This window comes from Colletotrichum lupini, chromosome 1 (assembly GCF_023278565.1).
Source record: "Colletotrichum lupini chromosome 1, complete sequence".
In the NCBI taxonomy this organism is placed as follows: domain Eukaryota; kingdom Fungi; phylum Ascomycota; class Sordariomycetes; order Glomerellales; family Glomerellaceae; genus Colletotrichum; species Colletotrichum lupini.
In genome coordinates, this window is record NC_064672.1 from 7,655,647 (window position 1) to 7,675,558 (window position 19,912).

At 53.8% G+C, this 19,912-nt stretch overlaps 8 protein-coding genes across 8 annotated transcripts; 5 read left to right on the forward strand and 3 right to left on the reverse strand.

Annotated features, from left to right (window-relative positions):
* Positions 1-215: 215 nt before the first annotated feature.
* Positions 216-2,305, forward strand: CLUP02_02194 (uncharacterized protein; the record flags this gene model as incomplete). The annotated part of the gene is made up of 2 exons (XM_049281228.1): positions 216-218; positions 269-2,305. 2 exons carry the CDS (start codon positions 216-218, stop codon positions 2,303-2,305), a joined length of 2,040 nt encoding a protein of 679 aa, XP_049137185.1.
* A 709-nt stretch (positions 2,306-3,014) lies between these two features.
* Positions 3,015-7,011, reverse strand: CLUP02_02195 (uncharacterized protein; the record flags this gene model as incomplete). The annotated part of the gene is made up of 6 exons (XM_049281229.1): positions 3,015-3,070; positions 3,124-3,805; positions 3,872-6,664; positions 6,732-6,797; positions 6,849-6,885; positions 6,950-7,011. 6 exons carry the CDS (start codon positions 7,009-7,011, stop codon positions 3,015-3,017), a joined length of 3,696 nt encoding a protein of 1,231 aa, XP_049137186.1.
* Positions 7,012-8,130: 1,119 nt separating this feature from the next.
* CLUP02_02196 (uncharacterized protein) lies at positions 8,131-8,247 on the forward strand (the record flags this gene model as incomplete). The annotated part of the gene is made up of 1 exon (XM_049281230.1): positions 8,131-8,247. One exon carries the CDS (start codon positions 8,131-8,133, stop codon positions 8,245-8,247), a length of 117 nt encoding a protein of 38 aa, XP_049137187.1.
* Positions 8,248-8,377: 130 nt separating this feature from the next.
* Positions 8,378-9,209, reverse strand: CLUP02_02197 (uncharacterized protein; the record flags this gene model as incomplete). The annotated part of the gene is made up of 3 exons (XM_049281231.1): positions 8,378-8,675; positions 8,731-9,039; positions 9,103-9,209. The coding sequence occupies 3 exons, from the start codon at positions 9,207-9,209 to the stop codon at positions 8,378-8,380; spliced, it is 714 nt and encodes a 237-aa protein (XP_049137188.1).
* A 1,066-nt stretch (positions 9,210-10,275) lies between these two features.
* CLUP02_02198 (uncharacterized protein) lies at positions 10,276-12,102 on the forward strand (the record flags this gene model as incomplete). Its single annotated transcript, XM_049281232.1, has 8 exons — positions 10,276-10,539; positions 10,587-10,926; positions 10,997-11,099; positions 11,168-11,261; positions 11,315-11,538; positions 11,616-11,695; positions 11,755-11,885; positions 11,974-12,102. The coding sequence occupies 8 exons, from the start codon at positions 10,276-10,278 to the stop codon at positions 12,100-12,102; spliced, it is 1,365 nt and encodes a 454-aa protein (XP_049137189.1).
* Positions 12,103-12,479: 377 nt separating this feature from the next.
* On the forward strand, positions 12,480-14,736 carry CLUP02_02199 (uncharacterized protein; the record flags this gene model as incomplete). Its single annotated transcript, XM_049281233.1, has 13 exons — positions 12,480-12,588; positions 12,650-12,801; positions 12,854-12,904; positions 13,035-13,251; positions 13,339-13,393; positions 13,457-13,535; positions 13,597-13,611; positions 13,666-13,797; positions 13,876-14,058; positions 14,195-14,279; positions 14,338-14,390; positions 14,465-14,584; positions 14,656-14,736. The coding sequence occupies 13 exons, from the start codon at positions 12,480-12,482 to the stop codon at positions 14,734-14,736; spliced, it is 1,332 nt and encodes a 443-aa protein (XP_049137190.1).
* Positions 14,737-15,167: 431 nt separating this feature from the next.
* CLUP02_02200 (uncharacterized protein) lies at positions 15,168-16,253 on the forward strand (the record flags this gene model as incomplete). Its single annotated transcript, XM_049281234.1, has 1 exon — positions 15,168-16,253. The coding sequence occupies one exon, from the start codon at positions 15,168-15,170 to the stop codon at positions 16,251-16,253; it is 1,086 nt and encodes a 361-aa protein (XP_049137191.1).
* A 514-nt stretch (positions 16,254-16,767) lies between these two features.
* Positions 16,768-19,757, reverse strand: CLUP02_02201 (uncharacterized protein; the record flags this gene model as incomplete). The annotated part of the gene is made up of 15 exons (XM_049281235.1): positions 16,768-16,817; positions 16,921-17,122; positions 17,179-17,288; positions 17,345-17,360; positions 17,387-17,614; positions 17,672-17,774; positions 17,885-18,277; positions 18,332-18,391; positions 18,446-18,530; positions 18,600-18,771; positions 18,849-18,968; positions 19,233-19,335; positions 19,394-19,425; positions 19,477-19,570; positions 19,636-19,757. The coding sequence occupies 15 exons, from the start codon at positions 19,755-19,757 to the stop codon at positions 16,768-16,770; spliced, it is 1,890 nt and encodes a 629-aa protein (XP_049137192.1).
* Between the last annotated feature and the right edge of the window lie 155 nt (positions 19,758-19,912).

Genomic DNA, 19,912 nt, shown 5'->3' on the forward strand with positions numbered 1-19,912 from the left:
AGGTGGAACGGCGGTCCGGGGTACTTGCAGCAGCCACGATTGGGTGTCTCGCGTGCATCAGCCACATGAGGCTTGTGAACCCCGGTACGTACTGGCCATTTGGCGGGGACCTGGACGCGTCGAAAGCTCACATGCTGAAGGGCACTGGAAGCTCGCATGCGCCTTGAGGCAACGTCTACCCTTGCGACATAACATTGTGAGCGCAAAACATCACAATGGTAAGCCTTCCAACTCTGGTTCTTTCTGACTCTAGCTGACACAATAGTAGCCCCCCAAAGCCGCAGACCAGAAGCGAAAACGAGGGCGCCCCTCAAACGGATCTAAGCCGGCCGACGCGTTGTCAGGTTCTCCCGAAGCTGTAGAGACAGAAGAAGCACCGGCACCAGGGAGACGCGGTCGCCCAAGCAAACGAAAGGATACTGAAGTGTCATCCCCCGCCGAGGAACCGAAAACCAAAAAGAGGGGCAGACCACCCCGCGAGGCAGCGATAGAAGCAGAAGTGGAAGAAGCGAATGAGGAGGAGCCCGAACCGGCGCAAGCGAAACCGAAATCGAAAAAGGCCAACAAGAGCAAATCGAAGGACAACGAGGAAGCGGCAGACGGAAACGGGTCAACAAGCCGACGAGAAAAGCCCGCCTCACGAGGTAAACCAGGCCGAAAGCCAAGAAAGGAGGCGAACGAGGAGGCCCAGGACGAAGAAGAGGCCGGCACAAGCGCCAAGAAGAAGCGTGGACGGCAACCAGAAAAGCCTACGGAAGAGGAGGAGCCCGAGGAGGGTGTATCTCCAGAACCGGTCCCCAAGAAGAAGCGTGGGCGACCGTCTCTAGACAAGGAACCAGCGGCCGAAGAACCGTCACAAGCTGCCGAGGAGAACGCTGCCCCAAAAAAACGGGGAAGAAAGCCCAAGGAAAAGGTTTCCGAGGTCGAAGAGCCTGCACCTGAGGAGGAAGGGGAGGCTGAGGCCGCTCCCAAGAAGAAACGCGGACGCAAGGCAAACACTACAGTAGAAGAGGCGGAGGAACCACCAGCTGAAGCGGACTCGGCGGCCGTAAAAAGGAAACGCGGTCGCCCTTCGGCGCAAGCTGAACCAGAGGCGCAGGAGGTGTCACAGTCAGAGCCGAAAGAAGGCCGGAGGCGCAAGGGGAAGCAGCCCGTACCAGCAGCAGAGACGACAGCCGAGAAGCCGACCAAGAAGCGCCGGAAGAAGGGCGAGGAGGAGGAAGAGGCGTCACCAGATACCCAACGTCGCCGGGCTGGCCGTCCTCGGACTTCAGATGCAGCATCCCCGCAGAACGAAACCTCGCAAGCGCGCAAATCCAAGAAGCGTCTAACGGAAGACGATGCAGTAGAGGCATCAGCACCCGCGAAGAAACGCCGTCGTCGCACGTCTGACGAAATCCAACAAGAGAAACAAGAACAGCAACAACAGCACCCCAAACCCGAAGTCCCAAAGACGGTCCGACGGGCCCCCAGACACCGCCACATCGCCGCCCGCGTCCGCCAGGTCCCCCGCTCCGTGATAGAAGAGAAATGGTCCCCGCTCACGAACCCCTCCCTCTCCATCGTCTCCAACCTCCTCCGCCTCGCCGAGCGCCCCGTCCTCCAGCGCATCCCAGGCAGCGAGAAGCGCCGCGACCAGGCCGCTTCCGCCCTCCACCTCATCACGAACCGCCTCGTCAAGAAGCTCTCCCGCGGCCTGCCTTTCCCGCCGGCCTCGGCGCCGCCCACGGGAGGCAAGAACGGCAGCAGGAAGCTGCTCGAAACGGATGGCGGACGCGTCGAGGAGCTTAACTTTGAGCGCGTCATCGAGGGCGTCGCGGCGCTCGAGAGGCAGCTCGATCCCCTCCTCCACGCGGTCGACCTCCTCAAGACCGAAAAGGAGCGCGAGGAGAAGGCTCTGGAGGAGGACTACGATACCCTCCGCACCCTCGAGGCGAACGCGCGCTCCGAGGCACGCAATTTCAAGGATAGTCTCCGCAAGACGCACGTCCTCGTGCCGGAGGCCACGAAGCCCGGTACTGCTTCCGCTGCCGCCGAGAACGCCGCCAAGCACGACGAGCAAGATCTCAACTTCATCGTCTCCGAAGAGGGCGTCGGGAGCGGCACGCCGCTGTTCAAGGACCTTGAGGACGACGAGCTGCGCGGCCTGGCGGGACAGGTCGGCAGCCACATGGAGAGCATGCGGGCCAACCTGCAGCAGATTGACGGCGTCGTGCCGCAGATTGTCAAGAGCAGGGCCGCGCTGCAGGATGTGCTGTTTAAGCACTTAGATCAGCAGAGTTTTGAGAATGTCTTGTTTGGATGAAGGGCGCGTCGAACATATCGCGAATCCCGTGTTGTGTAGCTCATGGATTTCGGGGGAGTTTGGGAAAGCCATTGGGAGTTCTGGACCGACTTGGTGTTGGGCTGGTGTTAGCATCGTGGGACATTGATACTGTACATTGACTACGGAGGCGTTGGCTGGCTGTCTAGGTGATACCACGCAATTGATGATTCATGACCTTCAGTCCCTGCCATTGACAAGACCAGACCGATTATCGTGATGTACTACCTTACACCATAATACCACCATGTGGCTTTCACTGAAGCCTCACCAGTCCGTTGAACGGTTCTGGCACGAAGCGGACATGAAGTCATTAACCCGTCACCAGAACCAGTGTCACCGCAGCATTCAGGTCATCTTGAAGATATTGCCTTGGAACCTTTTGCCTATGAAGAACTATACACATGGGGAAATTCAAACCTCGACCCCATCCTATACCATACAAAAAGCTGGTCTCGTAGCCTGTCTGAATTGTCTTGCCGAGACATCCCAAGCCGCAAAACCACCGCTTTTGATCATAACATTCCTTGCTCTTCCTGAGCATCATCAAAGTGTGCCAAATTCTGTTAAGGTGCCCTACTCCATCCTCTTCGCCACGGAATTATACCGCACTACTATCGATGACCAGACCTCTCTATTTCAGCGAAGGTAATGGTCGTGTTGCGAGAGTTAAGATTTGATCCGCTGATCATCACCTGGAAATCAGAGTTAGCTTCAATGGATGATCGTACATCAAGGCAATTTCAACTAGTGAAGCGTAAAGACTCCACAGCTGTAGAATTCAAGATTAAAAAGCTCACCTGCGTCATTCTCATCGAGAGCTGTGGTGTAAGACAGACGACTGGCTGGGGTAGCCCATTGCTCAGTCGTAGCGGTAGTGGAATCTCCCGCAGGAAGCATGATCATGTTGGCCGGTGTAACGGGCCGGATAGTCGGTACTTCAGTACCACCCTTGTGAGCGTTCTTGCTCTCCAGAGCAACATCATTTTGGGCGGTGTTGGCGGTATCATTGGCAGATTCGTGTCTCGCGTGCTCGGCTTCGTGGAGCCGCGCAGGCAGAGGGTCCAGGGAAGACGCTGGCTGGTTCTCCAACTCAGCCATGGCAAGAGCTGGATTGATGGCCATTTTGGCATGCTCACTGCCCTTCAAGGTTTCAATGCTGCTCTGGAGAGCTTCCAGGTCTTTGTAACCTTCCTTGGTGGGCAGGATTTCGAGCTCTGGATATTCGAGTTGGGCAGATGACTTGACACCGGGCTTGGACGGCATCATTTTTCCCAAGCTGGTCTTCATGGCCTTCCCGAGCTTCTTCGACATGGACTGAGAAGACTTCTTGATCTCGACGACGCTGGGCATGGAAGTCTTGCCGGCGAGCTCAACATACTGCGCTGTCTCCGCACCGGGGACTGCCGCAAAATCCTTCGGCGTCATATCGTCATCAGGGCCTGCAGTACTAGTTCTCTTGGCTCTGTCATGGGAGGGCCACTTGGCCCAAGAAGAAGGAGGTGTAGCAATCTTTTGGAAGCCCAAATTCTATTTGGTGCTTGTGACATCTTCGTTGTTCTCCGACTTCTTGGGAATGATGGTACCGGAGAAAGACTGCTGAGAAGTGCTTGACTGGCTGGCGTTTCGTGTTGCGATAAAATCCTGCGCTTTGGTTTCTTTGTAGCGATATCCGACTACATCTCGCTCTGTAGGGTGAGAGAGGTGGTTCTCGTCGACTGAGATTGTTCCCATGCTGGCTTTAGCCATGGCAGACTTCTTGGAATATGTAGTGGACTTGGTCTCGCGCTGGTCGTGCTCAACTCTGAAAGCTCGCTGCCAGACCACGGTGGCGCTTTCAGTGAGCTTGGGTGCAGTGAATGCGACGTCGTTCGGGACATGCTGGGTCGAAGAAGTGATGCTGTGACTCGAAAGCATTTCAATGTTCTCCCGTGGCTTGAGCATCTGGTTCGCTACCGACGAGGAGTTCAGCTGTGCGGGCTCCGTGGAAGACTGACTATGCGACTGCCATCGATTCTTGGTACTCGAGCTTCTACGAATGCCCAGGAATTGGAGGAATGAAGACTTTCGCGACGGTCCATAGCCGTCGCTAGGCAGGTCGATCTGGGATTCACCAGAAATTCCTCCAATACCACCAACTGAACCAGGCTTCTCGTTCTTCGGGTCAGGGACGTTCCGCGCGGTGCCGTAGTTGTGATAGTTCTCAGTCTGGAAGCAAATACCATCTGCGCCAGCTACTTCCTGGCCTGATAGGATGATAGAAGGTACAGCCGTGTCAGAGTCGGGGTTCTTGTCTAGGGCGGTACGATAACTCTCATCAGAATGCTGCTCCTTGAGATTGTACACTGTTGCTTTATTAGTTGAGATACCAGCTTCCGCGATTAATGTAAACCCACAATCAAAGTTGGCGAGGTCGAGATCAATAAGACTCTCAGCAAGGCTGTTGCGATCGTCGTCACCACTGATATTCTTCAAGCCCGATGGCGAGGCGGTACGTGTGTTCTGCATAGACGAGTATACAGAAGATGACGGATAGTGGGACGGCTCGTTCGCTTGCAAGGGCATTCTACCAAACAAAGTAGTCTTTACCTCCAAGTCGTCTTTCAAAGGCAAGTCGGCGTACGGCTTGTCACCAGAAATTTCTTGGAGTGGAAAGCTGATGGGGCTCGAGTGTTGACGGTTTGTTCCTTTCTCATCGCCAGCTTCGGTAGCAGAGCTGCGACTAGGCACTGCAGTTGCGAACTTCTTCTTGCCATCCAAATCCTGAGCTGTGACGAAATCCTCCTGAGACGAGAGCTTCTCGGCGAGCAGCCAGGTCTCCCAGCCACTGCCATCCTGGGACTGTGCAGATTCCGAAGTGCGGGGAGGCTGAGATATGCCCACGGGCTCGGTTGCGAGCTTGCCATCGGGCTTCTCCATGTCGCACAGAGTTGCGCCGTTGCTGGAAGAACCATCTTGAAATTGGGCCTCAGAAGCCTCCTTGTCGTCAAAGGCAGCTGTGCTCTCAGCGTCCAGTGGGAGGGGGATATTCTGAGGTTGAAGAGAGAGGGCCATCTGACTTTCGCAGTGGGGGATACACTGGGAGAGTCTCCAAGTTCTGAAAGACTCGTCATCCTGATCGGCGCGACTCTGGCGAGCAGGGAGAATCGGGGCCGGGGGAGGCATATCAGGGAGTGACCCTCGCTCTCGAAGAACAAGATTTGTTGCCGTGACCTTCGTGGAGGTTTCAGGCTTTGGACAGCTGCTACGCCGGCGGTCTCCAGTGGTGATATCGATAGGATGAACCTTAACACCTTCGTTCGAAAGCTTGGCAGCAGGCGGTGGCTGCGGCAGAGACGTGACATCAACCACAGAAACATCGGTGGGAATCTCCACCTCTATTCCGCTCCGCGGCCGCGGTCCGCTCTGACGCTCGCTTTGGTGATCACCAGGAACTTCCACCACTGTCTCCAACCCACGGAATCTCTTACTTCCAGGCGTGACAGATCGCGAACTGTGCTCGCTCTCGAGGTCGGCTTGAATGCGCCTCATGTTGTTCTGTCTCACAGAGTAAGTATAAGCAGCCTGATCGTATTGCGGGGAGCCATCTATCTCCGTAGCAGCGGGATTGGAAGAGGGCCTCTGAATGCTGATAATCGACACCCGCTTGTCACTGTCGGGACTGTCAGACCGCTTGTTGCTGTTGTTAGAGCGGCGTCGGCTGAGTCTGCTCCATGGGCCACTTCTTCTGGGTGCTTCGATTTGATCCTCGTGGTCCGACACATATTCGACCTCGGTGGGATCAGGAATGAAATCCAGTTCAGGAGAGCGCATGTATGAGCGCTGAGAGGACGTAATGGAGCCCCCTGTGTTGGTTCCACTGAGCATGAGTTCCATGTTGTAGTTGCTTCCAGGCAGCTTGGCCGGAGGAGGCAGCTTGATCAATTCGACAAGGGGCTGCTTCGGAACCTGGGCTGGAATTTTCTCCTTCGATTTCGCGTTCTTCGCCTTTCTGTCCTTCGACTGCGTGTCTTCGGGAGGATCCGCCTCCTTTGCCTTTGCGTCTTCATCCTGCCCCTTTTTCTTGGAGGAGATGCCGATGCAGCAGACGTGCACCATCTTGATGGGTTTCCACTGTGGATGCTCGATTTTCTCTGTGTTTGCTTTGGTCTCCAAACGAGCGAAGAGGTGGTGATAGTCGGATGGCTGGCGAAAAATACTTGGTACCAATCCAAGAAACTGCTCGACCTGCCCAAGAGGAGAATGATGCAAATGAAAGTCTGATGAGCAAGGTTGTCTTGCAACAGGCCAAGGCCAAAAAGAGAGGTTGAAGGAGATGGGGGATTTGGCAAGAAGCTTCTTCTGTGGAGGGTAGAGGGCAGAGAAGGAAAGCAGAAGGCCCAGTCAAGTTGTGGAATGTTGACCTGACGATGTCATCTTTCTGCTGAGTGAAAACAGCGGGTGCCCCTGAGGGTTCCTTCTCGAGGATCTGTTGCTTTCACTGGTGGCAGTCACCAGGGACAACATCATCAAGCAACACGGGCACCCAGGTCAAGCAGCGGTCATCAAAGACCAGCAGCCGCCTCCCTCAAAAGTGCCATGCGGCTTGTGAGAGCATGTAACAAAGGCAACGCCGCATGTGTGAACTGCGTATACTCAAAACTGAGGGTGAGCGCTTGCTTCGATATCTGTATATACCCGCTACCCATCTTCAACCCATCTAACATAACTTTTGTCAGAGTAATCATCCATGTTGGAGTGGGTTTGAAGTGTTGGTTGTTAATACTGACAACTTGGCTTCGATTTGATCCTGTTCGAACAGACTCTACAACACCAGCCATTTGGGTTGTATATGTTGACTAGTGTTGGCCTTTCTGGGCCCCTATCTGAAGCCTTCAAGACTGTCTTTGAGCATCGTCCGAGGCACCAGTTGGGAGCACCATCTTGGAGCATGATCTTGGAGCACCGTTCTCGGGCGTCTTCATGGGCATCGTTTGTATCTGTATCTCAAATCATCCGCTTGGACGTGCAGACGATCCAGATCTACAAGCATTCGTGTAGAAGAAAACAGAATGGGTCTTTTCAGTAGGACTCTGCATCAAAATAGGTCATTTCAGTAGGACTCTGCTTCGAACCTCTGACCGACTAGCTCTTGGCGTAGCTATTGCTGTTGATCCGATCCTCCAAATGGCCTTTTGGCTATTGCTAATCAGACCCATTGAGAAGGTAGTATTAGCAGACCATAACCCTCGGGCTTACAATATTTTGTGCCACTTGGCATCGAAGAATTCGAGTTTCAACGTTCCCTCTCGATCCATGGAGCAAACGCCACATTCTAGTTCCCCAGAAGGTGTTTTACGGCTCATCGACATGCTCTGTTCTATGATGATCTTCCCTAAGCAGCTTTGCTGCGGCTAGATACGGGAAGGAAAGCTCGCGTTTTGGTACGGAACCATCGACACATCGATTTCAGACAGTTGAGACTGATGATGCCATGAGGTCGGGAATGGAAGCCTCGGACACGTGGGTTAGTGGAGGGCGGTCGAAAGCGGCCCGTTCAATGAGACATCCGATCCGACGTTGTGCCCTATGAGGCCGCAAGTACGAACGGGTGGCGCAGCAGGTTTTCTTGGCTTGTGGGAATTTTCGAGACATGGAAGTGATGAAGCTGGTATCCGTTCAATATGCCGGTTTGAATGTTGCCCGGGTCTAGATTTGTCAAAATGCGCAGACTCGAGAATGACTTTCGCTGACTTCAGCGTGCAACAATCTAATGTGTAGTCGAAAGGATGACCCGACCCGGTTGATTATGGGGACGGAGCTGCCGCATGATACTTGGCGACAGGGTTAGGAATTCGGGTGAGCGACCGATGCTGTGCAAACAAATGCAAGCGACCAAACTCAAAACAAGGACGTGGGTGTCAGACAGGAGGAACCCCTCCTAACTCCCCAGTAGGCAGTGCCAGCCAGCCAGGGAGCTACCGTGTTTGACGTTTTTTGACGAGTGTTCCGACTTGGTTCGCCTGGTCGGTCCTTTTTGATTAGCAGGATTTGACAGAGCATCAAGCCTTCGTATCAGGGAATGGGAACGGCAATTACGGCGCGGTTGCGACCAACATGAGGCAAATCAAGGAAGGCGATGCGATGGTGTGAAGCAGGCGGAAGTTGAAAGAAGCAACGACGGGAGGCAAAGCGGGTTGGCGTTGATGTGTCTTGGCCCAAGATCAGTGATCGCCCAGGCGTTGAGAAAGTGAGGTGAAGGGGAAGACGATCCCGCGTTGGTTTCCAGGATGGGTGTAAGACAAAATGGCGGGGCGAAATGCAATGAAATGGGCCGACGCCGGTGTCTCTGAGTCTATAGGCCTCCGGATCTCTGAGTCTGTGAGAGACATCTGAGGTACGACGAACATCTCAGTAAGGTAAGGTACCTTATTCTGAGTGTTGCCTGAGGTGATACAGGTAACAAGTCCAGGCTCCGTCCCGGGCAGGACCGTAGTGGAGGAAAGGCGGAGGAAGGAGCAGAGGATCTAAACCTAGGAGGAAGGCACCGAACGGCGAGGAGCAGGAACTTCCAGGAACCGAAGGAGCTGAAGTCACCGATTCGGGACCACCTTCCCGCCTTGCCCCAGGAGTAAGACCGGGCGGGAGACGTGTTACCGTCGTCAGCGGGTGGCCTTATGTCCAGTGCAGGCTGACGTTGACAACTTCCATTGACAAGCAATCTGAGAACCTGGAAGCTGGAGCATCCATCAATCAATCAATCGGCCAGTCACTTCTGACAATGGGTTCAGGCTCAAAACTCCAGAGTGCTCGAGTCCACCATTCGTGCCGAAACCACCGAAAGGATGCACGCGGCAGCATACGAATGGCTCGAAGCCTCATCAGAAGTGACCAGATTCATCATCATTGTCCAGGGTTTTCAGGTGAAGATAATGTAAGCTCCAGGTGTGCAATTTCCAGCGCGAATTTTCTGCAAGATTAATCAAGTCAAAGGCCCAGCAGGATCGCTGCCATCGCAAAGCTGCGCAATAATATGCAGATTGCCGTTGGTCAAGGTCAGGCCAGACCCAGAACCCAGACCCGGCCAGTCCAGGCTCCCCGAAAAGTTGGGAACTGCCGGGTAACGACTCGCCGGCTCATCTGACGGTTATTATTACCGCAGAGCTGAAAGGAAGAAAAAAGAACACCACCACCTCGCTGCCTGCATAGCCGTACATACAGAAGTGTCGGTTGTGCTGGAGACAGTACATTTCGACATAATCTCGACACAATCATTCTGTGACAGGGACTTCCGGGGCGAACCCTGAGGGGGAGATTTGGTTGTTTCCACCCCTGCCGAGGAGGGGGCGAGGAGCCATGGTCCGTGTCACCGTGGATTGACGACTTGGAGGCTGGACTTCTGGAGTCTTGTGTGCAACTTTACTCAGTTTTCCCGCAGGTTTTCCCAGATGAAGGTCTCCGCCGCCAATTCCGGGGGGAAGAGAATTGACGAGGATTGACAGACCAGCAGTGCGGTGCAAAATGTAACCGCGAGCGGCAACACTTGAGCGCCAGTCTCCAGAGGGGGCCGAGGGGATCGCCTCGGGGGTCTGAAACCCTTCTCTTCGGGGGTTCAATGCTTGGCCAAGAGCCAAATGGTGAGGATTGTAACTGTACTCAAGCAGTGGACTGTGCTTCCAGTCACTGTGCCGGTTGCCCATAGGCAATGGTACGGAGTACCTGGATGATTCTGAACTTTGCTCCGTCTGATGATGCTCATTTCCATCAGATCATCCCGTCGTTTCGATCTCATGTTTGCTGGCCGGGTTGGCTGCTCTCCTAGTTACAGCAGGGTCATCCACGCCTTCTCGTCGGTCACACGAAAGCACCAGAGACATTGAGCATTACGTTGCACCAGCTGAAGCCAGCTGCGGTCATGAGCTGAGCTTTGGAAACCCGAGTCTTTGTTCTACATTCCACCAAGCCCCCGGAAGATGCAGAACGACTCGATCCTCGTGGCATCTGAGACGAAAACATTCCGCAGCAGTGAAGAACAAACCACGGGCCACGAACCAGGACGACAACTCACAAAGCTTGGACCCGGCGTTGCCAACTCCATCTTCGATTCTGATGGACGATCATGGAGAAGGCGGAAATTTTCTCTGCTCCACGTCGGCGCACACGTACCGCATGTCTTGGCACAGCTGGCCACAGCGGCAGATGGGAGATGGTTGATGGATCGTGGCCCTCTGTCTCCCGTCTAGAGTTGCATCGAGACAACGTGACGATGTGGACTGGGAAATAGCATGGCGGCAGAGGCAGAGGCAGTCAGTCGGTCAGCGACAGTTTGGGGGCCAGAGTGCCAGACTACCAAGTACCAACTTCCAAAACTTCCAACAACTCTGGAACTGCATGGCGCGACAACGTCGCACACAATGGACCATTTCAGGGCTACCGCGTCGATCCCATTCTCCCCCCGAAGAGACGCCACATTGATCCGACCCCCCTGATATTTGGCTCTCCGGAGTACAGATTACCGCAGTCGGGTGCACAACAGAGATCAGTGACTGGAGAGGTTGTCAGCAAATCTAGGTCATCCGCTAAAGGGGGGACCGAGGGGCTGAGCGCAGACTCCCTGTTGGTCGGTGCCTCGATATGTTCCTGGCTAGAATCTGGTCTAAGGCAAGGTACCCGAGTCGACCAAGCGATTAACAGCGCCTAGTAATGAGAGGGAAAGAATTGAGGGGGATGAGGCCACTGAGCCAACCGACATACTGCCGCTCCGACTCATTACCTTCTCCTCCGCTTCCAAGTTTCCGTCCCGATTCCCTAGCCACGGAGCCTGACACAAGATTGAGCACGACTGAAAGATGTCACTATTGACAGGCTTTATCGGACTATTCCCGACACATCTATGGCCACCATAGTCCGTACACAGTATGATATATCCCGCAGAGAAAAGGGGTCAGGTTGCACGAGGGTCAGTTAATACTCGTGCACTGTAACGGAAGCGGTGCATATCGAGATGTGCAGTCTTCTGTTACGTCACTCACTGCAAACAAACAACACCTATGGCTTTTTCGTAGGGCAGGGCTCCCGATAAGAATTTGCGGTGAGAGGCGGGCCGGCGCCAAGTTGCAACTGTGCCGGAGTGTAGGGCACATGCGAATAGGGGCGCAAAAGGGATCGACTGGCTACCGCTTCGTCGCAGATATTTCCAGTCGGCGGCAGTGTAAAGTCAGCTACAGCACGCGCGCGTGCGGCGCGCTCGCCATTCATCACGTATTTAGCACCGCATTACACGAGTATCTCTCTCTCTCTCTCTCTCTTTTAGCGCGTCTATGGATAATTCGTCTCACGTCTCTTCACGTCACATCAAGATGGGCAGGGTCAAAACGGTCACCCTAAGGTTAAGTGAGTTTAAGGTCGGTCGCTAAAACGCCTCCATCGAGGTAGGTTGGTTGGTTTCGCAGCGGATCAGGACGCTACGGGCCTACGGGGAGACTCTCTCGAGAGGAGACCGCACGTCAAGCAGACGGACCCCCCGGCTAAGCGGCAGTCTCTCATGGCGTTTTCATTTTTAGCCCTTTTGTGGCTCACTCTGGTTTGGCGCCGCCGGGCGAGACTTAACCGCTGCATCTAGCAATGTGCCGTTGGCTGACTGTTGGCGCTAGACTAGATCACAATGAAAGTTGAACGGTGAGTGGACAGAGCGTGAGAAATGGCTGGGGTTTCATGTGAGGGGAAAGAACGGTAAACTACGAATATTTGGAAACAGAATCTGGCAGATTGATGCAACGGTCGGCTGGCTGAGCCTCTGAGGGAGGTAAAAAAAACCTTTGAGACTTGCATCGCCGTGTCTGCAAGGCCGAAAATACGACACATGCCTTATGATGGTGTTATTGACCACACACGTACTCCGTAGTAGTAGGTACGCCGTACAGATACGGGCCTGAGCCAACTGTCGGTCAGTCTGCTAGCGGTCTGTTGCACCTGTCACCGTCGACCGAAGCTTTGCATATGCGCACAGATTGGGTTGGGCGCATACGAGGGACGACTCGGCCGTGCTTACGGACGGATGCTCGTACGTCTGAATGTCGTACAGCATACGATGGCCCATGGCCTTATTGCCAATTGGTGTACATAAAAAAAAAACGCATGAAGAGTCGTTCTTGTGTACGGAGTAGCGCAGGGCACAATGCCTGTGGTTCGGCACCGCGGACGGGACAGCGGCAACAGACAACAGGCCATCTCCACCGTTTTATGGTCTCTCAATGAAAAGCAAATTGAGCATCCCGGGATACTGCGTACGGATGGACGTTGAGGTCGGAGTATGGGGGGCTGTCGGCTACCGACGTGTACGAATAGGCTGCGAAGCCGGCATGATGCAAGAAGTTAAGAACAAGCTCAACAACGAGGGAGAAAGAGCAGCCCGCGCGGGATCGATAATCAAGAAGCAATCAATCTCTCTACTTGTACGGGTACGCTCTCCACCGACTGGATCCGCAAGAGATCTAGAAGTTGGTCACTGGTTAGAGGGCTGAGCCACGTTTGCACGGAACACTGCCGTAGTCTGTTGGTATCTGCAGAGAAACTGTACAGATGGTCATGGAAGAAGCTTCCGTACGGCTCCGGGTAGCAAGCAAGAGTCAGTAAATGCACGCTCTCTGATGCTTCTTCTTCTCCTTCTCAGCTAATACGTAGGAATGTACGGATACTGCGTACGAATAGTGTGCAATGACAGCGTATCCAGCTCCGTAGGTATGGGACCATAGAGTCCACAATCACATCTTTCATTAATTTGATCAGCAAGGTGAGGTACCTTATCGCAGGGACCCTCGCATCCTGGACAGTGACTCTGGGAGTCAGGGATGACGGGGCGCCTGTGGCCACGATCTTAACTGGGATTCGGGCTGATGTGGACGGTGTGGATCCGGACGATTGGCCACGCTTGTGTCTCATGTTTGGCGGTACCTGCATATGAGGAGCGGGATGGCAGGGGTTGGGCCGACAGGGGTAAGCTGACCAAAAAGTGCGCTGACAACTGGCAAATCCAGGACGACAGGCAGGCGCGCACGGCGAGGCAATAGCAACGGCACGGGCTGACAGGTGGTAAGGTAGGAGGCGCCTCCGAAGGCTTTCCCTGCTTGGGCAAAGGGGAAACACAACGTCGAGCGGTACGTATCGCTCAAGCCTCTTTGAAAAAACAAGGTCGGAAAAGGAGTCAACATCAACGGTCTCTCTTCTCTACGCAGTACCTAAGGTACCTTGTCTAGGTACCTCACTCTTACACTTTCTCACTTACACCACTTCAGTCGAGCATCACAGTTGTCGCCATCATGACTGCTCAGCACTGACTTCCTCGACTACAACTCAATACCCAGGTCCATCCATCACGACTACCGCTCATATTCCCTCACATATTGCCGTCGTCGTTGTCGAATACTACCCGGGCTGCCGTCATCACCGGCGTAGGTGGGGTCATCTCACTCCTGTCTTTTAATGAAGAGGACTCCGTCTGTGGGTTTGACGCTTGACTCCTCAAGATGGAAGACGAAAAATAAAGGCGGCTTCATCTCTTGCCCCCATGCAAGAGTCGAGGGCTGTGCGGCGAGCGGTGCGGTGGCCGCTGGTTCGCCTCTGCCTTAGCCCAGCTTCCTAAGGTGGGAAGCGGTTCTTCGTACCCCCTGGATCATCGAGCAAGGGTCCTTGAGAACCCCCCGGCGCCGTCATCCTTTTTTCTTTCCCACCACATCCGTGGTTCTCCACTCCACTCCGTGCCTCCTCCCAACGACACACACTCACACTCACACACCACACCCTCACTCACTCACTCTTACCCTCACCTCTACTCGCCCACTCACTCACTCTGCGCTTCCTTCCTTACTCACTCACTCACTCACAACTCTACAGAGTACCCTTCTCTTGCTTGGTGCCGGACTAGTCTCGCGCGTCCTGCCATCTCCTTCTCACCCTCACAGATGGTTCACCATGTCAGGTACACTTCCTTGGCATCCATGTCATCCCATGCGGGCCAAGCAAGCGTTTGGCCCCAGTCGGTCCACCCCTAATGCGGTGCGATGCGCCTATGCCGCCGAACCGCGACAAAGTTCCTTGCTCCCTCTTTCTCTTTCTCTCTGTCTCTCTCTCCCATGTATGCTCTGTGGATGGAGTACTTTGTAGTGTAAGTGGGAAAGTTCCCTCGCTGTGCTGGCAACCTGGGCCTGCCTTGCAAGCGCAACGGGTCTCGGCCGGGCCCTGGACCTGCAATCCCAAATGTCCATGGCATCTCTACACTACGGAGTACTGCGTAGAGACTAGACTCTCTCTCTCATACGGAGTACTCCATGGATGATGGACCATCACCCTCCAAGATGAAGGGCCCACGGTCTAATGTAGCTCCCACCCGGGGCCACCCCCCTCCATCAAAGTCCACCCTCCTCCTCGAGCCTTGAGGATTTCGATCCTATCCACAAGTCCACGTCCCTCCAGGCTCCCCTCCCCTCCCCCATGCTCCTATGCCCATGTACATCCACCATGGGCTCCACGGGCTAAAAGGACTCTGACCTCCCTCTCCCCTTCTAAATATCATCCCGCCCTTCCTCTCTTTCACCTACCCTTTCTACCTTTCTCTCTCCACCGCACAGTCTTTCGTTGTCAGTCTTCGGACACATTCCATTCATTCAGCCTCAACCCACGCTCTCTATCGAGTATACCATTCGTTCATTTGCGCAAACTGTGTCTTGCAGCCAACACTTTTGAGAAACATCCCCGCGAAATTGATCTTTCGCCCCTTTTACGATCCCCGATCCGAACAAGCAAAACCGTCTACCCTCGTGGAGATAACTGAAGAGTCGTTGGAAACAACCCATACACAACCATCAAAATGAAATCCTCCATTGCCGCCGTTGGCCTCATGGCCTCCCTCGCCAGCGCTTCCGCCTACCAGCCCCGCCACTTTCACTGGCGCCGCGACAACACCACCGCTCCCGCCGGCTACACCACCCTCACCGTCGAGGTCACCGAGGTTGCCACCGTCACCTCATGCGCCCCTACCATCACCAACTGCCCTGCTCGCAGCGCTACCCTCTCCGCCTCTGACCTCTCTACCTACGTTGTCACCAACACCGTTGTCTTGACCGAGGTTGTCTGCCCCGTCACCGAGGCTGCCAGCCTCTCCAAGTCTCTGGTCCAGCAGCACTCTACCGGCGGTCTCCAGGGCTCTACCCGCACCGCTCCCGTCATCACCACCCCTACCGCCGCTCCCTCCATCCCCCTGTCCACCGCTGGTGTCACCAACTCTGCTCAGGACCCTACCGTCACCAGCCCCCCTACCGCTGGCGGCGACGATGAGGAGGAGGACGATGACTGCCCCGCTGAGGATGGCGATGTCGTGACCACCGTCACCCAGATCATCTCTACCAAGACCCTTACCATGACCGTCGGCAAGGGCTCTACCGCTTCCGTCGTCACCACCGCCATCCCCACCACCATTGAGTCTACCATCGTCGTCACCAAGCCCACTGGCTCTGCCACCGGCGCCGGCGAGGAGCCCACTACCACCACCACTGCCACCTCCACCGGCACCCGCACCGTCACCATCAAGCGCCCCGGCCAGACCGCCGAGTCTGCTTCTCCCAGCGGTACCCTCGGTGCCGACGGCCAGTGCGCTTGCCCCTCCGCCGTGACCGTCACCATCCCCGCCTCCACCGTCTACGTTACCATCGGTGGCTCTGCCCCCGCTGCCACCCCCTCCGCCAGCGCCAGCAAGACCGCTTCCGCCGAGGCCCCCGTCACCACCGGTGATGTCGGTGCTGACGGCGAGGACGATGAGGAGGATGACTGCCCCGCCGATGAGGACGTTGTCACCCTTTCCACCACCGTCACCGTTGCCCCCTACCCCACCAACGGCACCGCCTCCGGCGCCGCTAAGCCTACCAGCTACTACAAGCGCTCCAACAAGCTCTTCTAAGTGTTTGATGTAGATTTGATTTCCCCCCCGCATGTCAAGCTATATTTGGTTATGAGAAGAATCTATGATTCATGAACAAACACATTCTTATCCTTCTTACACTTTTTTGTCTTGTATACACTTCTTGGGGTGAAAATAAAGCGAAGTTTTTGTACAAAACAACACAAAGCCGGGGTGGGAAAATACAAACAACTCGCACTTTATTCTTCGGTCCTGCCTGCTTTTTTTGGTGTGGTGTTCTTTTTTGTCTAGATGGGAAAGAAAAAGGGCGGACAACCTTTTGGTATGGCGAGTCCATTGGAAGGGTTGTCTTTTTTGCTTGTCTGGTGGTCCAAAGCATTTCTGTGTGTTTTTTTTTATGGGAAAGATCAACACGGGCATCATTGCATTCGCGTAGCGGGTCGTTGGGGACCAAACAGAGATATATTTTCTATTGTTTCTTGCTCAAAGAAAAAACCCAGAAAACTTTTTTCACTTCTACTTTGTACATACTTATATACTCGACCGAGAACAGTCAAATGGGGATGAGGTTTGGTGCGATTTGAGTCTCCGACACCCCCTGGTCTGAAATGATGAGACGGTTTTTCCACATTCCCGCTCCCCCCCCCCCCCGTGTCATGTATGCTGGCTGCAGCCTGCTGAAACGAGACGGGAAGTTTATCTCAACTCTCTTTCGACTTCGCGTGAAACTTGAGATGAACGTAAGGTGTGACTTGCGTTTGTGAGACTTTATTGTTGGCCAGTGACTTGTGGCTTCTGCGTCCTTGATGTTTATGGACTTGGACTGCATCCCTCGTGACGCTCCGCTTTCCACAGCTCTGTTGGACCTTTGCCTGACTTGGCTTGTGTACCGTACCAAGTTCCTCTTCCTTTAACAAGTCTGCCAATTGAGGTTTTGAGATGGCACATCAGCAATGAACGTCACTGAGTAAGCAATCACTGGAAGGAACAGGTTGTTTAGGGCCCCTCCTATCGCTCTTTTCACCCTATTGGCATCCTGGGCCATCATGATCTGTTGGAGGGCCTTGGCGATGCCTAAGAAAGCTCTTGGTGGTTTACGAGGCTTTGTTGGTTTTTTCTTGTCAACTCACACCCGCGCGTCAAGTTCTTCAAGATGAGGCAGTAATACCCACGTGACTGTTCCATTCGAAATCATGGCGCAGATTCTTGAAGCTCTCTTTCTTCTGGCGGAACAGACATATGGCAGAGGTCGATGGTGATGTATCGTAGAGGTGAAGTCTACTAGTCATACCAGACGTCTTGGGCAAGCTTTTCTCAGCAAAGATGAGACTTCGGCTGTGTATCCTGCCGAGGATTTGGTTTGCGATCGGAACCCTGTCGACTCCACGGCTGTCTTCCTTCTTGGGTTACGATGCGCAATATGCTGCCTGCGCATGTGGCTCGCGATGTGTTGCGACTGTTATATCCGAGTCTTCATATACACGGTCAATGAATTCATCGAGAGCGACTTCGCGAAGTCTCTTTGTCAAACTAACGGCTAGGCTGACTCCCTTGGAGGCTCTGCCAGCCATGATGTCGAAATGAACTCTTATCCATCGGAATAGAGACTGCCCCCTTTGCTAGAGCATTTAAACCCCCATGGTGATCACACGATTGATGGGTGTCAACACGATTCATCGTCATCCGCTTTACGTTGGTCGCGGCCGCCAAATCGAATCCTTATGGTTGAAATTCCGTTACGGAAAGTCCATACATATCCCGTACTCTTCTTTAGAAGATTTCCTATGCTGCCGGCGCGCCACTCAGCAAACTTCAACCACGTCATCCTACTGTTCTTGAAGAATATCCCGGTGATGGTAAGATGGAGGTCAGGATAGCGTTGGAAGCGTTTGACCTGCCCCGGGGTGCGAAGCTTGTCTCCATCCGCCTTGAGAATAGTTCTTCGGGCGAGCTGCGCAATTTTATCGATCGGAAAGGGATGGTTGGAAGCTGTATCATATATCTCAGGTGGTTTGTCGCCTTTGACACAGAAAGAAAGAGCCATTTTATAGAGAGTGTCAAGTCTATGGCCCGGTCAGCGAGGAGTCAGAAATGTAGAACCGACCTGGCAGACCAACTTTCTTGCCAGAAGCACAACTTCGTAAAATGTAAGGGGAAACTCTGACGCGGGTTCCAATCTTACCATTCAATTGAATAGTCTAGAAATACCGCTCGGTAAGGTCGTTATGAACAGTGTCAAGGCTGGTCCGAATAGGCACATGTTCCCAGCGCTGATATGACGCAGGACGTCTCCCAAGTGCGTGCCCCCTTCTTTGCCTTATGCCTGCGGTCAAGTCGCTAAAATGGGTACCTGGCTTGATTGAAAGAAAAAAAATATATAAAAACGGCGGTCGCGTACTTCAAGGGTGTAATGAGCGAAGGATGTCACGCGATCGCGGGTATTCTTCCCGAAGTTACCATGGTCTTTGTTCTCATCGGGTGACAGAGCAGCTCGGTGACGTTTGTTGGCATGTATTTCGAGGTCCCCAAAGCATGGACTCTCAATCTCATGAGCCCGCTTTCGAGTCACAGCCTTTCACCCTCTTAGACGTTTATACGCTTTGGAATACATCAATATGGACGGCCGGGTTCCACCAACAGCCTCTCTAGTAGCTGACTTTGCTGAAGGGCAGCTTCGAGCTTCTCTGCACTTCCTTCCACGTACAACATGGCCATATGCCAACCTGTCCAAGGATTTTGGCCAGACTCAAGCGCCTAGCTTCGGGCTGAGCTACTACCCAGGCTACCACCCACGCTTTCATTAATTAGAGGAGAGAGAAAAGTACTGTCAAAGTCGATATATAAGTATGTATATAGTAGCGCCAAAATCGCCCTGAGGCTCGTCCTTGGGTAAACAAATCCCCTTTCAACGCAATCAAATCTCTGATCGCATATGAGCTACTTTTCTAGGGGAATCTTGTTGTAAACCGGTGGCCCAGCTGCAAGGTACCCAAAGATCGTTACGAGGGCTGCACAAACGCTGCTCGGTCTGCGTGGGTGATTCTCCTCTTCTCTATAGCTTTCCGGCGGGCAGATCAATGTTTCCGCTAGGACATGACGAGAGAAGCCCTGTTGGTGGTAACTTGACGAGTGGAATGTTGGATTGTCATGTAGATCAGTATATGCAAGCAAGCCTTCACAGCCTGGTCTTGTGGGAGATCCTCTCCCCCTCCTCAAGAGTTGCAAGCCAGTAAGCCTAATTCTCCTTCCCAAAGTGCATGACTTTCGGCCTAAAGGCCCCGAATCTTGGTCCTTGCTGGTAGCGGACGTCAATGGCATGGGTCAAGTGCGAAGCCTGCCTGTGTGCTTTAATGGTTCTTGAGTGAGGCAGAGAAAACAAGAGAGACTTGTTGTTGCGATATGTGCGCGTATAACTAGTGACAATAAATCGATCTCTTTATGTTGTACCGTCAGAGAGGCTGCTCGAACAAAACCGAATTTTCTATTTGATGCTCTGGAAATACTCAAATATATGAGAAAAGTCTTGTCAGCAACTTCGGCCATCACACCGCATCACAGCAAGGGAACCTCGGAATAAAGAATATCGGAAGGCAACGACGAAGCCAAGATTGAGTCTTGAGGAAGCCACGTCGTTACGACTTAGAATCGTCCATCACATAAGCTCTTGCGTTCCACCATCTATCACACGGTATTCAAGA